The sequence below is a fragment of the Oncorhynchus nerka genome, linkage group LG25 (assembly GCF_034236695.1).
Source record: "Oncorhynchus nerka isolate Pitt River linkage group LG25, Oner_Uvic_2.0, whole genome shotgun sequence".
Lineage (NCBI taxonomy): Eukaryota > Metazoa > Chordata > Actinopteri > Salmoniformes > Salmonidae > Oncorhynchus > Oncorhynchus nerka.
In genome coordinates, this window is record NC_088420.1 from 51,563,264 (window position 1) to 51,579,185 (window position 15,922).

The 15,922-nt window shown below is 42.3% G+C and overlaps 1 protein-coding gene across 5 annotated transcripts; it reads right to left on the reverse strand.

The window, feature by feature from the left end:
* Positions 1–39: 39 nt before the first annotated feature.
* Positions 40–4,740, reverse strand: LOC135564550 (putative nuclease HARBI1). 5 transcript variants are annotated; one of them, XM_065009862.1, is made up of 10 exons: positions 3,406–4,454; positions 3,022–3,092; positions 2,759–2,934; positions 2,607–2,668; positions 2,438–2,524; positions 2,067–2,350; positions 1,952–1,987; positions 1,298–1,852; positions 906–1,017; positions 40–811 (listed from the first exon to the last, which is right to left on the reverse strand). In XM_065009862.1, the coding sequence occupies exons 8-10, from the start codon at positions 1,364–1,366 to the stop codon at positions 441–443; spliced, it is 552 nt and encodes a 183-aa protein (XP_064865934.1). In that variant the 5' UTR covers positions 1,367–1,852; positions 1,952–1,987; positions 2,067–2,350; positions 2,438–2,524; positions 2,607–2,668; positions 2,759–2,934; positions 3,022–3,092; positions 3,406–4,454; the 3' UTR covers positions 40–440. The 5 variants fall into 5 exon arrangements, with proteins under 5 accessions (XP_064865934.1, XP_064865931.1, XP_064865932.1 ...); XM_065009859.1 differs by having other exon boundaries at positions 1,298–2,240; positions 2,309–2,350; XM_065009860.1 differs by lacking the exon at positions 3,406–4,454 and adding an exon at positions 4,462–4,740 and having other exon boundaries at positions 1,298–2,350.
* Positions 4,741–15,922: the final 11,182 nt, after the last annotated feature.

A 15,922-nucleotide genomic window follows, 5' to 3' on the forward strand; every position in this document is an offset into this window, starting at 1 on the left:
CCCTAGTACTCTGTCATATAAACAAATACACATTCCATATGAATATAAAAACACAATGTGTAACATTATGTTCCTTTATTGAATAAGGACAAAACAAAGCAGGTAAACCATCAGCTCCTTTCGAAACTGAAGTCACAGTGACTCTACAAGATGGAAAGCACAGAATCCAAGCATATTATACAAAATGATACATACACATTCAAAGGTCTGTATATAACACACCCTGCATGTCTGCACACTAAAATAAATGCAGGACAAATCCATACACATCAACTGAACAGACAAATGAATGGATGCAGTAGCCTCCTGCAGCCTTGTATTACACACAGTATACCGCACAAACATCATAAGAGGCCAAATTCGTCAAAAAACGAACCCAAAAAAACCCAAATTCCTCTGCCACCGCAGGACATATTTAACCAAAATTGAAAGCACACATACTAACTAAAATAATTCAACACATATTGGTCCCTCAGCATTCGACCACTGTCGTCATCAGGGAAGATTGCCGGATTGTCCCAGTCCATGGCTGGTGGCACTCTGGGGGCCCTCTCCTTCCTCAGGCAGGCCACATTGTGGAGGACAGCACAAGCCACAGTAATATCACATGCCCTAACAGGGCTGACCCTTAATTTGTGAAGGCAGTGAAAGCGTGCCTTCAGGAGGCCAAAGGTCATTTCAACTCTGGCCCTGGTCCTGGCATGGGCATGGTTGTAGGCCTGCTGTGCTTCCTGGGGGTCTGTGAAAGGTGTCAGGAGAAAAGGCTGGCAGCCATACCCCCTGTCTCCCAGCAACACACCAGAGAATTCACCTGTCAACACAAAATCTCATCATTACTACCTCATAAACACAGTGATATTCTTGACACAGCCATGATGGTTATAAATAGGGGTTGTGTGGCTTACCTTGTGATAGGCACTGATAGATTTCAGAGGCCCGAAAGATTCTGGAGTCATGGACTGAGCCAGGCCATTTTGCCACAACATTGCTGATCACACAGTCAGCATTGCAGACCATCTGAAATCATAAGATGAGGAATATTACACCAATCAATGCACATCACTGGCAATGCAGAGTGTTCGTCAATGGACAATATCAAAAAGTTATGTTCACCTGAACATTAATGCTGTGAAAGGATTTCCTATTCACAAAATCGGCCTCATGGGCACCTGAGGGGCTTTTATCCTTATGTGTGTGCAGTCCACTGCACCAATGACATTGGGGAAACCTGTCACACAAAGTAATGAGTATCCTACTATGTGTTAACAGTTGTCCTGTAATTTGTAGATCCTCTTACCTGCAATCCTATAGAACTCCTCTTTGATGTCACAGAGTCTTCTGTGGCCAGGGAAGGAGATGAAGACATCTGCTAATGCTTTGATAGCCAGACACACACTCCTTATTGTGCGGCAAATTGTGGCCTTGTTCAGCTGTTCTGCATCCCCCACTGAGTACAGGAAGGCTCCACTAGCAAAAAAGCGCAAGGCCACACAAACCATTTGCTCCACACTCAGTGCATGGCTCCGTGCAGTGCGGTGCTTAATCCTGGGACCCAGTAGTCTGCATAGATACCTGATGCCATCTGCAGAAAACCTGTATCTTTCATATAGATGGTCATCAGGGAAGGCCAGTGGGTCCAACCGGTCCCTGAAGACCCTTTCTCGCCTGAAGGCTCTCCTCAGCACAAGTGCTTCTTCATCCACCACATCTCGCACGAATGGGCATGCCATTGTCAGAGCAGAAAGGAACACACAATTTTGGGCCTTCATATAGGCTAGTGGCCACACCTGGTGCTGGGGGGGTGGGCAAAAGAGGGCGATGCCTTATAACGATGACTTGGTTGTACTGATTGCTGGGAAAATAAAAAAAAACCTTAGAAAGATGCCACCGTCCTGTGTGCTCACAATAAGAGCTCATATGTCATGGCTCACTTGACTTTACGAGAATATACCTAATTTTTATTTTGAGCTGTGTCATCTTCTTGGAGCTGGGGGAGGAAATAAAAATAATGATTAATACATTTGTGTTACAGTTAGCATACAGTGTACATTGAAGGCATATCTCACCTCCCTCGCAAGTTTTTTTATTTCAAGGTCCAGTTTCCTAATTGTCCTCTTTTTTATTTCGGACTCCAGTGCAAGATTTTCTATCTTTTTCTTCTTGTACTGAATGTCTATGTCTGCCAGTTCTATTTGGCACCGGAGGTGGTTGCCATACAACTTTCTGATAGCTTGTGAGCTCTGTGAACACAATACAATTAGCGCAGCTGGAATTTGGCAGGATGTGGTGTCCTTTTATTAATACGCACTATGTTGCCAGGCTGGTTTTCCCACTGTATAGCATCTGGGTCCTGTAAAAGAAATTAGATTTTTTGATTTTGATGAGGACTCCTCACCATTGTAGAGTAAATAGTACTTTCACAGTCTTAACATGATACCTCATGCCTTCTGGAATCCAGAGAGATGGTCTCCTCCTCATCATCGTCTCCATCATGTGCTGTTGCTGCTGCACTGGGGCCTTCACCCTATCACATTTAATCGGATTCATATTGAAGCTAGTAGACAAGACATGCCAGGCCTACAGTATGCCTTTGATGGAGTACTCACTGGATCAGCATCGTCTGGTGCTTGTGCTGGTGGCTCTAACAGGAACACAGTGCTGCCAGGCACTGCAAGGCAATAGGTAAACCAAAGTCAGACAGTCCAAATTGATTCAATATGAATGTGGTTGTATCCCATGTAGAGATGGAAGGACATACCTTGAATGAAGCGGGTGGCATCTTGGGAGGAACCTATGCTCGTCTCTTTCCCCCAGGGATCCCCTCTAAGACGGGCCTGCCTTTATTTAGCTCCAAGGCCATGTCCTCTGCTGGGGTAAGGTCAGCCTTTGGTGACCCACCACCCGTGCCTTGTCTGTGGGTATTCTTTTTCACTGCTAAAACAGTACAGACAATGTGTGAGCAGGCACCTTCTGGGTACAATATATGCTTGTGCTTTGTTAAATATTAGTCAGGGACCATACCATTCTGCAGAATGTTCTTGTATTTGATTTTGACCTGCTGCCATGTCCGTTTTGGCCCGTTCATGTTTAATCTACACACACACACACACACACACACACACACACACACACACACACACACATTTAATGGAGTCACACTGCAAAAAATTACTTGGTATTTTTGTCTTGTTTTCAGTAAAAATATCAAAGAATGTATCATAGCTTTAAACAGTGTGATGGAGTTACTTTACACAATTTCACTCATATCTGCAGTGCATTTCAATTAAAAATTTAACCGTTTCATAATTACAGTACAACTGCATTTTTGGAGATGTGAATTAAATATTTGAATTGTAATTGTGATGTTTCAGCGGAGCGGTGAGTGTGTAATTGTGCACTACTTACGCATTCAGGCGGTCTGCAATACTTTGCCACGCTTTTTCTCTTTGCTTTATCACTGTGGCGGTGTTGCCTTTCTTCTTAATTATATCTTTTACCTCCTCGTATGCCTCCATGAGGATTTGTGCTTCCGACGGGGAAAAGTACGCGGCTCTAGTTGCCATGGTAAATCAGTTAATCTGTGATCTGTGGCGGGGTCTATTTGAGTGAGCCGTGAGCGCGCACCTATCCAGGATTGGTTTCACCTGGCTTAATGAATCCGTGTCTGCTCATCCTGGCTTGGTCTTTGTGCAACCAATTAAGCCTGGACGCACATGTTTTGGCTTCATTGAGCTCAGCTGAGTCATTTATCCCGGATGTCTTAATTCTACTTTTGTGCAACAGGCCCCTGGACTGATGTGAAACGATATTTTGGTAGCAAAATGCATACAAGTTTGACATATATTTTGATTTGTTTAAAACTTTTTTGGGGCTATATACATGATTCCATGGGTAGCCTAGTAGTTAGAGCGTTTGACTAGTAACCGAAAGGTTGCAAGTTCAAATCCCCGAGCTGACAAGGTACAAATCTGTCGTTCTGCCCCTGAACAGGCAGTTAACCCACTGTTCCTAGGCCGTCATTGAAAATAAGAATTTGTTCTTAACTGACTTGCCTAGTAAAATAAATTTAATAGTTTTGATGTCTTCCCTATTATTCTACAATATTATTCTACAGTGGGTGAGTCCAAACGTTTGACTGGTACTGTATATATATTTTTACACGTCAAATAACTATTATAGAATGTTCTGTGTGCTGAATTTGCACGTGCAAGCCATGTGCCACCACTACTATCAGTAGCACTGTCAAAGCTGTACAAAAAAAGTTTGCAAACAAGCACGCACCGGCCACGAACGATGGGTTTACAATTACCGCGTTGGTGAAAATAGACCAAAATTATTAGCGTGAGGCACATGGGCTACTAACAGTTTATTACACAATATACTTTCTTAGCTACAGTATACATATCTCCCTGGCATATTACATCATTTATGCAGCAGCATACAATACATTTTTGGACTCACCTTGTGAAGTCTTCGTGTGCAAATGTTGTCATTAAAGTATGGCATTCTCTGGATTTATGGTGGGAACTCAGAGAAAAAACACAGCCACTCCATTGAATAGCAGGCTAACCTTAGTGGTGGCTTTGCGATGTTTGCAGTTAGCCACTGATTCCTTACAAACCACTCATTGTTGAATTTGCGATTTCCAACATGTTGTGTAATCTTTATGTCCAATGGCCGATGAGCACCGATACGCTTTATCTATAATTTCTCTTCATTATTTATCTTCATATGACAAGGATTCAAAATGATTTGCCAGTATTTTGTCGACTTGATCAGTCCAATCAAAGCTACTGTACATATAATTTGATTTGACGTCATTTTATCTGTGACCAATGACCTTGGGACTTCTTGGAAGGGCACCTCTAATATAACTCTATGGCAGGACCCAAAGGGCTGAAAATTTGTGTCTACCCTTTTTTTCTTCAAAATACAGATCAACCATTTACATTCTAACATCATACAAAACAGAACGCAGGTATTAACGAGAAAATACTGGAACAAACCAAAAAAATAAAAATAATAAATAAACAATTCTAGTGCAAATATAATCACTCTGAAAAAATATTTTTGTAATGATTTAGGAAAATGTTATTATTGCTATTGTTCACTAGAGTTAATGTTTTAATAAAATAGTTCAATTCAATCAAAAAAAATCTCTTAAACTTTTGGGATTTGTTGAACATTTTATCAAAGTAATGTGCATGTTTTACAAAGATATAAATAGTTCTGTGTTACTAAACCTTAATACTTCCAAAAGATTCAGTATCAACAGAAGTGTATGACAGGGATGCCCAATTTCGCCATTTTTATTCATTTTGGTTGTGGAACTTCTATCTCTAGATATTCTGAATAATGCAAATTTGTATGGCTTAACCATTTTAAACAAAGAAATCTAAATTTCCCAACTGGCTGATGATACTACTCTTTTCTTAAGAGACAGAGACCAGGTCGCCCATGCCCTTAATGCTATAACTGCATTTTCGATTGCATTAGGATTAAAACTGAATGTTTCTAAATGTGAAATCTTATGTTTATTTGACTCTGATGATAAAGAAATCGAAAATATTTATCATTTTTTTGTTTTCGTTTATTTTTAGCTAAAAATGTGGGGCTTTAAACAGGTGGGGCTCTGCCCCACTTCCCCTGAATGATGGGTTGCCACTGAGTCTACTATTAAATGGGGATGGCATGTGTAAAGAAATGCTATTTCTTATGCAGGTGACCAGCATACTGCTATTACATTGCTATTGCATTGTTATAACTGAGACAACACATAGCAACGTATTTTCACAGTAAAGCCTGTTGGGTCCCCTACAGGATAGCTCCCACATTACACACTAACTGCCAAACCAGCGCACACACATAATCTCCTTTCTAGCCGAACATTGTGTGACCAAGAACAGACAGGCCCGAAGAGGATTCCACGATGACGGACAGACAACTGAGCCAATGGCGGAAGACTACAGACTACACCCCAGCCTGAACCAATCCAAAGATCCGATCTTCTAGAATCAACCTACTTTCTGTTCCACATATAAGGACTGTGCTGAATGTTAACGGTCTCTTGCCTGCTGTTCTATGCGAGCTAACGGAAGAGCCTTAATTACGCTGTACCAGATATCTTCACTCTGAATAAACTGTCGCTTGTCATACAATTTACCACTTTGTCTGAATCGATCCTTGACCGGCTCACCCTTCTACATATCTAATTACTAACACATGACCGTCAAGAATACTGGGACACAGGGCTCTTCGCCCCGGCTTGACAAGCACTACTGTCCCCGGCAACAGCGTGGAAAGTAGCTACCTAGCCAATATCAAGGTGACCATCACAGTAAGCACACGCATACAACGCATGAAGCAACAATACACCCATCATCAATACAAACAAATAAAAATAAAGAATAGGCAGTTTTATAACTGAAAATGTACAACTATTTGGCTTGAAAACAGAAGTCCAAACGCTCCCGCTACGGTAGTTGTACGTACGGGAAGGGGAAAAAACAGCTAAATTAAAACCGTCTAACCAAAAGCAGAGCGCTATCTACACACCTTTCGGTTACACTCTCACTACCTTTATTTTGACACAACCACTCGCCCATACTCTGGTTACTATTTGGGGCGGCAGGTAGCCAAGTCGTTAGATTGTTGGCCTAGTAATGGATAGTCTGTGGCTTTTGGCAATGAATGCACCTGCCTCTCTTCCTAAATCTAGAAAAAAAACATGCACTTTGCAGATGGTCCCTCCTTGGGGAATTGAGAAGCGTCCCAATATTTGTATTTTTCTAGGAAAGTAAGTTAAGAACCAATTCTTATTTTCAATGACAGCCTAGGAACAATGTCCAGGGGCAGAACGACAGATTTTTTTTTACCTTGTCAGCTTGGGGATTCGATCTTGAAACCTTTCGTTTATATTCACCAGATACTGCTCCTAACAATGAAAATAAATGTATTCAAAGATGGTAGGCAGTCGGGAGGAGGCAAGAGAGGACAAATCAAATATGGGCTTGAACAAAAGGAACAACGGTTATCACTAGTTACCACAGCCACAAAGTCCAAATGGACGAAATCATAAAAATTCACGAACACAAAAATTAACTTGAGGGTTTTAATTTAGGTTAACGCATAAGATTAGCGGTTAGATTACGGTTAGATTTCAAATAAAACAAATTTAAGAAGAGAAATTGTAGAAATAGAAGTGGTTTATGACTTTGTGGCAACTAGTTATGGCTAGGGACAACTCCGATATTTACATTTACATTTAAGTCATTTAGCAGACGCTCTTATCCAGATATAAAGTGTTTTTTCTCAAAGTTGTCCACTTACAAAAGTTGGGGGTCATTTAGAAATGTCCTTATTTTCCATGAAAACATACATTAAATCAGTTGCAAAATGAATCGGAAATATAGTCAAGACGTTGACAAGATTATAAAAAATGATTTTTAATGAAATAATAATTGTGTCCGTCAAACTTTGCTTTCTTCAAAGAATCCTCAATTTGCAGCAATTACATCCTTGCAGACCTTTGGCATTCTAGTTGTCAATTTGTCGAGGTAATCTGAAGAGTTTTCACCCCATGCTTCCCGAAGCACTCCCACAAATTGGATTGGCTTGATGGGCACTTCTTACATACCATACGGTCAAGCTGCTCCCACAACAGTTTAGGGTTGAGATCTGGTGACTGTGCTGGCCATTCCATTATATACAGAATACCAGCTGACTGCTTCTTCCCTAAATAGTTCTTGCATAGTTTGGAGCTGTGCTTTGGGTCATTGTCCTGTTGTAGGAGGAAATTGGCTCCAATTAAGCGCAGTCCACAGGGTATGGCGTGGCATTGCAAAATGGAGGGATAGCCTTCCTTCTTCAAGATCCCTTTTACCCTGTACAGATCTCCCACTTTACCACCACCAAAGCACCCCCAGACCATCACATTGCCTCCACCATGCTTGACAAATGGCATCAAGCACTCTAGCATCTTTTAATTTTTTCTGCATCTCATGAATGTTCTTCTTTGTGATCTAAACACCTCAAACTTAGATTTGTCTGTCCATAACACTTTTTTCCCAATCTTCATCTGTCCAGTGTCTGTGTTCTTTTGCCCATCTTAATCTTTTATTTTTATCGGCCAGTCTGAGATATGGCTTTTTCTTTGAACTCTGCCTAGAATACCAGCATCCCAGAGTCGCATCTTCACGTTTGATGTTGAGACTGCTGTTTTGCGGGTACTACACTGCTAAAAAAAATAAAGGGAACACTAAAATAACACATCCTAGATCTGAATGAATGAAATATTCTTATTAAATACTTTTTTCTTTACATAGTTGAATGTGCTGACAACAAAATCCCACAAAAATTATCAATGTAAATCAAATTTATCAACCCATGGAGGTCTGGATTTGGAGTCACACTCAAAATTAAAGTGGAAAACCACACTACAGGCTGATCCAACTTTGATGTAATGTCCTTAAAACAAGTCAAAATTAGGCTCAGTAGTGTGTGTGGCCTCCACGTGCCTGTATGACCTCCCTACAACGCCTGGGCATGCTCCTGATGAGGTGGCGGATGGTCTCCTGAGAGATCTCCTCCCAGACCTGGACTAAAGCATCCGCCAACTCCTGGACAGTCTGTGGTGCAACGTGGCGTTGGTGGATGGAGCGAGACATGATGTCCCAGATGTGCTCAATTGGATTCAGGTCTGGGGAACGGGCGGGCCAGTCCATAGCATCAATGCCTTCCTCTTGCAGGAACTGCTGACACACTCCAGCCACATGAAGTCTAGCATTGTCTTGCATTAGGAACCCAGGGCCAACCGCACCAGCATATGGTCTCACAAGGGGTCTGAGGATCTCACCTCGGTACCTAATGGCAGTCAGGCTACCTCTGGCGAGCACATGGAGGGCTGTGCGGTCCCCCAAAGAAATGCCACCCCACACCATGACTGACCCACCGCCAAACTGGTCATGCTGGAGGATGTTGCAGGCAGCAGAACGTTCTCCACGGCGTCTCCAGACTGTTTCATGTCTGTCACATGTGCTCAGTGTGAACCTGCTTTCATCTGTGAAGAGCACAGGGCGCCAGTGGCAAATTTGCCAATCTTGGTGTTCTCTGGCAAACGCCAAACGTCCTGCACGGTGTTGGGCTGTAAGTACAACCCCCACCTGTGGACGTCGGGCCCTCATACCACCCTCATGGAGTCTGTTTCTGACCATTTGAGCAGGCACATGCACATTTGTGGCCTGCTGGAGGTCATTTTGCAGGGCTCTGGCAGTGCTCCTCTTGCTCCTCCTTGCACAAAGGCGGAGGTAGCGGTCCTGCTGCTGGGCTGTTGCCCTCCTACGGCCTCCTCCACGTCTCCTGATGTACTGGCCTGTCTCCTGGTAGCACCTCCATGCTCTGGACACTACGCTGACAGACACAGCAAACCTTCTTGCCACAGCTCGCAATGATGGTCCATCCTGGATGAGCTGCACTACCTGAGCCACTTGTGTGGGTTGTAGACTCCGTCTCATGCTACCACTAGAGTGAAAGCACCGCCAGCATTCAAAAGTGACCAAAACATCAGCCAGGAAGCATAGGAACTGAGAAGTGGTCTGTGGTCACCACCTGCAGAACCACTCCTTTACGCACTACCCACTGTAGCGCTTTATGGTCAGATGCCAGGCAGTTGCTATACCAGGCGGTAATGCAACTGTTTAGGATTCTCTCGATGGTGCAGCTGTAGAACTTTTGAGGATATGGGGACCCATGCCAAATCTTTTCAGTCTCCTGAGGGGGAAAAGGTGTTGTCGTGCCCTCTTCACAACTGTTTGTGTGTGTTTGGACCATGATAGTTTGTTGGTGATGTGGTCACCAAGGAACTTGAAACTCTGGACTTGCTCCACTTCTGCGCCGTCAATATTAATGGGGGCCTGTTCAGCTCTCCTTTTCCTGTAGTCCACGATCAGCCCCTTGGTCTTGCTCACACTGAGAGAGTGGTTGTTGTCCTGGCACCACACTGCCAGGTCTCTGAACTCCTCCCTATAGGCCGCCTCATCGTTTTCGGTGATCAGGCCTACCATAGTTGTGTCGTAAGCAAACTTAATGATGGTGTTGGAGTCGTGCTTGGCCACACAGTCGTGGGTGAGCAGGGAGTACAGGAGGGGACTAAGCACACATCCCCGAGGGGCCCCAGTGTTGAAGATCAGCTTGGCAGATGTGCTAATGTGTTGTTGTCCACCCTTACCACCTGGGGGCGGTGATCAAATACTTGTGTCATGCAATAAAATGCAAATTAATTACTTAAAAATCATACAATGTGATTTTCTGGATTTTTGTTTTAGATTCCGTCTCTCACAGTTGAAGTGTACCTATGATAAAAAAAAATACAGACCTCTACATGCTTGGTAAGTAGGAAAACCTGCAAAATCGGCAGTGTATCAAATACTTGTTCTCCCCACTATACATCAGGTCACTGTGGGGACGACCTCGTTGATGCACTTATTGTCGGTGACTGTGGTGGTATACCGACTTGGTGCCATCGGATGAATCCCTGCCATCGGATGAATCCCTGAACATATTCCAGTCTGTGCTAGCAAAACAGTCCTGTAGCGTAGCATTTGCATCATCTGACCAGTTCTGTATTGAGTGAGTCACTGGTACTTCCTGCTTTAGTTTTTGCTTGTAAGCAGGAATCAGGATGATAGAATTATGGTCAGATTTGCCAAATGGAGGGCGAGGTAGAGCTTTGTATGCATCTCTGTCTGTGGAGTAAAGGTGGTCTAGAGTTGTTTTTCTCTGGTTGCACATTTGACATGTGTTGAATTTATTATGGATTTATTATGGATAAATGAATAAACAATATCCCCATTTTAAATAGAATTGTGTCTAGGTAAACTTATACTCTGTATGTTTGATTAACAATATGAGTTCATAAGAAGAAATTGTGTGACAGGACAAGGAGGAATAGAATGTTAATGAACACCATTTCTACTGGGCAGGAACAAATGGGTTGTGGACTGTGTAAACACATAAGCTCGTTAGCCTATGGTTGACCCAACCTGAAACTTAGCTCTGGGGTTTTTAGATTAGGCAGTGAGTGCATTCCTAGGGTTTCTGTTCATTAAAACTGTCAGTTCAGTGGTGATCGATAATGTTGAGGGGTCAAAAGTTATCTGGGAGTGTGTTAGTAAGTTAGAATGAACTTTTCACCTTACTTTGTCCCAGGGGGTTCGGTTAAGACAGTGAAATGACGTCATGATCTGTATTTAAACTGATGCATGTGTTTTGAGTGGTAGCGCGCTCCGAGAATAAATTCTATTACCTATTATTTAAAGACTGGTCTGCGTCTATTTTATGCAAACAAGAAATCTTACAAATTCTCATAAAATAGATTAAGGGCTTTCAATTGATAAAAGCACATTGTCATAATTAAATTATACTAACACATGCTGGTAGAAATGAGGTCAAATGGATTTAAGCATGTCTGCAGTAAAGTCCCCGGCCACTTGGAGCGCCACTTCTGGATGAGCATTTTCTTGTTTGCTTATGGCCTTATACATCTCATTGAGTGTAGTCTTAGTGCCAGCATCAGTTTGTGGTGGTAAATAGACGGCTACGAATAATATAGATGTGAACTCTCTTGGTAGATGGTGTGGTATACAGCTTATCATGAGGTATTCTACCTCAGGCGAGCAATACCTCAAGACTTCTTTAATATTAGACATCGCACACCAGAAAATAGACACATACCCCCGGCCCTCGTCTTACCAGACATAGCTGCTCTGTCCTGCCGATGCACGGAGGAGCCAGCCAACTCTATATTATACGTGTTGTTGTTCAGCCAAGTCTCAGTGAAACATAAGATATTGCAGTTTTTAATGTCCCATTGGTAGGATAGTCTAATCACATACCATCCAGTTTGTTTTCCAATGATTGCACTTTGGCCAATAATACAGAGGGTAGTGGTGGTTTACTCACTCGCCGACAAATTCACACAAGGCACCCAGACCTTTGCCCCCTGTATTTCCGTCATTTCTTCACACAAATGACAGGGATTTGGGCCTCATATCCGCAGTATAACCTTTGCGTCGGACTCATTAAAGAAAAAGTAATTGTCCAGTTTGAGGTGAGTAATAGCTGTCCTGGTGTACAGATGGTCTTTTCGGTCATAAGACCAAAAAGAGACGGAAGCAGCAACATTATGTACAAAATTAGTTACCAAAGAAAATTAAATAAAAAAATAGCACAGTTGGTTAGGAGCCCGTAAAACGGCAGCTATCCCCTCCGGCACCATCACCCTAAAGCATATGTACACATTTTATCAACATACTCACATACCCAAGCTGTGTTTGAATACCCATACTAACATACTGTATACTACATACCTGTAACGACCCTGGGTTTATAAGCGTGGAAATCGACTCTGCCGTTCGAGCATGCTTTTGCGGCACAGTCAATAGTGCGCAGGACCTTGGGTTCAAAGGTCGAGGGTTCGAGACCTGCTCCCTGCTGTTTCATTACAATACTTAATGAGTATATACTACATACTATTAGTTAATTTTAGTATACTGTAAACGAACAGTAACCTTTCAGTTGAGCTTCGCCTGTCTACTGCAAGTTGATGTTGTTGCAATGCAGCCTCTTGCTAGCTTGTTAGCATAACAAATTACTAGCTAACGTAAACTCACGTAAACTCGTACATCGCTTTGGTCTGTACAATTGCCCTTATTTTAGCACCCCAAAAACGTAATACTTCCAGATCAACTGTAATGTCAATACCATCAATTACATGACCTAAACGCTGCCAGTTTCTGCATAATTCAAGCAGGCAATGAGCCCCGTCGGGTCTTTTAAAAAATGGCGGGTGGGGAAGCGAAACTAATGCGTGATAGTGAGAAGGAGAGATGTGTGGGAAAATTGCTTTTTTTCAACTCGATCTATCCAACTTATCGCCTCTAAAATGTAAATAAAACACTATAAAGAGTTTATATAATGTGTCATTACATATCTATTTGAAGGTTTGTGTCGAATTTGAATCGGGTTTTTAAGGCGGTGCTAAAGTGATCTTAGAAGTAAACATCGGCTTTGAGAATGATGATCGCATGCAATGATGATGAAAAAAATGACTAGGTATCCCCCTTACCCCTGTCACTGTCCATTTATTGTTTTTAAAGGATGATAGAAGTGCTACACCTGGTGGAGAGAGATTGTAAGACAGAAATAGTTGCTTTATGCATGCTGTACATTACGACATGACACGTCAAGATGTAACGGAGGGTCAGTTTTTTCAACTTTTCTCCAATACTATAGAGCCATTACCATGTTGATCAACGCTTGAATAGAAACCTTGTTCACACCCCCGACTTTGACGTCATCCATTCGTTTTCTTTGTAGCCTCGTTTGAATGTTGCGGTTGCGCACATTTGTACGGAATGGGGTGAGTCTACGTTAGACATCTTATGACTTCGGGTGTGTTCGTAAAGCCAGACTGTTCAGAGAGCACACTGCCTGCTCTGGCGGAGGAGCAGGGTTGATCCGAGTGTTCTGACCTCACAACGGCAGTCAAGCACCCAAGCTAACTGGCTAAAGTTGGCTAGCTTGTTAGCTACTTCAAGACATAAATGAGTGAACAAGTCACTTGGTTAGACTTTTTTCATGTTATCCAGAGGGTTGGTGACTAACTGCGCTGCAGGCAACAATTTTATAACATTTTATTTTCTACGGTTACTGACGTCGGCCATATTCAACGGGTGTTCAGCATTTGTAAATTCAACTATTATTCTGAGCTCTGGCCCATACGGTTTGTTAAGCTGAGTACATCTACTAATTTTGATTTGATCATTTTTGGTTCTCTTGATAGAACACTAACATTGTATTTTTTAAATGTTCTACCCACAGGGTTGTTCCTCCTATGCAAATGTACGTGTAGGGTTTACATTTATAGCCTGTTTCCCAATCGTAATCAACTGTTTTACCAGTCCACTAATTAAAAAAATAAAAGTACAATTTTTTCTAACTTGCAGGAATATTTTCTTACTATCTCAGGATTGCGCCCTGGGATCACATAACTCATAACCATGTCATGTCATCCCATGGCCACTTCTCTGCTTCAACAGAGAACCACAGCCCCTGTCTCTGACCAGGATAATTCTGCTTCAACAAAAAGATCCCAATCAGAGATGTCCCTGCTTCAACAGGGTCACCCTGCTCCAACAGAGAATTTGCCCTAGAATTTCCCCTTTTATTAAAGATATACAGTTAACCTCGGTCTCCCCGGGAACAATCAGTAAGCGGAGTTAGCCATCCCATCCTCATCACCAAATTGTGGTATAAATTCTATAGGAAGAGAGACTGCAGATTCTTTCAAACAGCAACTTTATTATAAGATTTGCAAAAATGATGCAGACAACAGTCACTCAAATAGTTCAATGTTGAAAGGCCAACGAACAGAGCTGTCTCTCTCCTTTTATAGGAAGTACATCCTCTAATCTGTATGACAGTTATCAGATGTGCAGAACAGGCCCTGTGAACAGTTGTATCGCCACCATTCTCTGTTCCTCCCTGCAATTCCCACATAGCTAAATTCCTGCCGATCGTAAACACAGGAGGTCACATACTGCAGTCGCACCCAAGCGCCTCATAAATCTTTTAGCTCAGATTTATGACTAAGTCACACAAGACAAGTTTGTATCAGTAAAAAATACTAGCATATAACAATGGACAATTATTTAAGTAAAAAACAGTAAAGTATGTCTAATTAAACAGTATAGTATGTAATAAATATTAATTTATTCCACATAGTTCATAAATACTTTGCTTCAATGACACACTTAGTTATCTACCCACCTTGTTTCTTTCTTTTAGCATGTGCACATAGTAAGTACACCATCATGCTTTCGGGATACATGTCAGATTCCACATTGATTCTTTTAGTTGTGGACAGACACCACATCACCACACTCCCTCTCTTGGTCCTCATCTTTGTAAGTCACCTTGATTTAGCACCGGTGTGTTTTATCAGTTTCTTTATGAAAATATTTAGCGAACTCCATGACAGTAGCTAAAGCAAGGGGAAATAAAAGCACACTAGTTGTCACGCATGCTGCCGCTCTCCCTCTCTGGTGCTCCAGGGCGACAGATTGCCTTCATTACGCACACCTGTCACCATGTTACGTGCACCTGCGCTTCATCACCAGTCACCATCACGCGCAGCAGCACATCATTGGACTCACCTGGACTGCTTTAATTTGTGTATTGCCTTCCCTATTTCTGTCTGCTTCCCCATGTGTTCCCTGTATCAGCATTGTTGTCGTTTCCCCTGTCCAGACGCTGTCCGTATTATGTTTCATGTCCGTTATTCATTAAATATTCACTCCCTGTACCTGCTTCTCATCCCCCGCATCGATCTTTACAGACTGATCATCCCTAAAGCCAACACCTCATTTGGCCGCCTTTCGTTCCAGTTCTCTGCTGCCTGTGACTGGAACGAATTGCAAAAATTGCTGAAGTTGGAGACTTTTATCTCCCTCACCAACTTCAAACATCTGCTATCTGAGCAGCTAACCGATCGCTGCAGCTGTACATAGTCTACGGCAAATAGCCCACCCATTTTTACCTACCTCATCCCCATACTGTTTTTATTTATTTACTTTTCTGCTCTTTTGCACACCAATATCTGCCTGTACATGACCATCTGATCATTTATCACTCCAGTGTTAATCTGCAAAATTGTAATTATTCGCCTACCTCCTCATGCCTTTTGCACACAATGTATATAGACTCCCCTTTTTTTTCTTCCTATTGTGTTATTGACTTGTTAATTGTTTACTCCATGTGTAACTCTGTGTTGTCTGCTCACAATGCTATGCTTTATCTTGGCCAGGTCGCAGTTGCAAATGAGAACTTGTTCTCAACTAGCCTACCTGGTTAAATAAAGGTGAAA

Excerpts from the sequence above, each read along its gene's own strand:
- LOC135564550 (XM_065009860.1), bottom strand. The coding sequence starts at position 1,366 with ATGTCTTCATCTCCTTCCCTGGCCACAGAAGACTCTGTGACATCAAAG. Across the intron at positions 1,018-1,297 it reads GGAGTTCTATAGGATTGCAG|ATGGTCTGCAATGCTGACTG; the intron begins GTAAGAGGATCT and ends TTATGATTTCAG. Across the intron at positions 812-905 it reads CTATCAGTGCCTATCACAAG|GTGAATTCTCTGGTGTGTTG; the intron begins GTAAGCCACACA and ends TTGTGTTGACAG.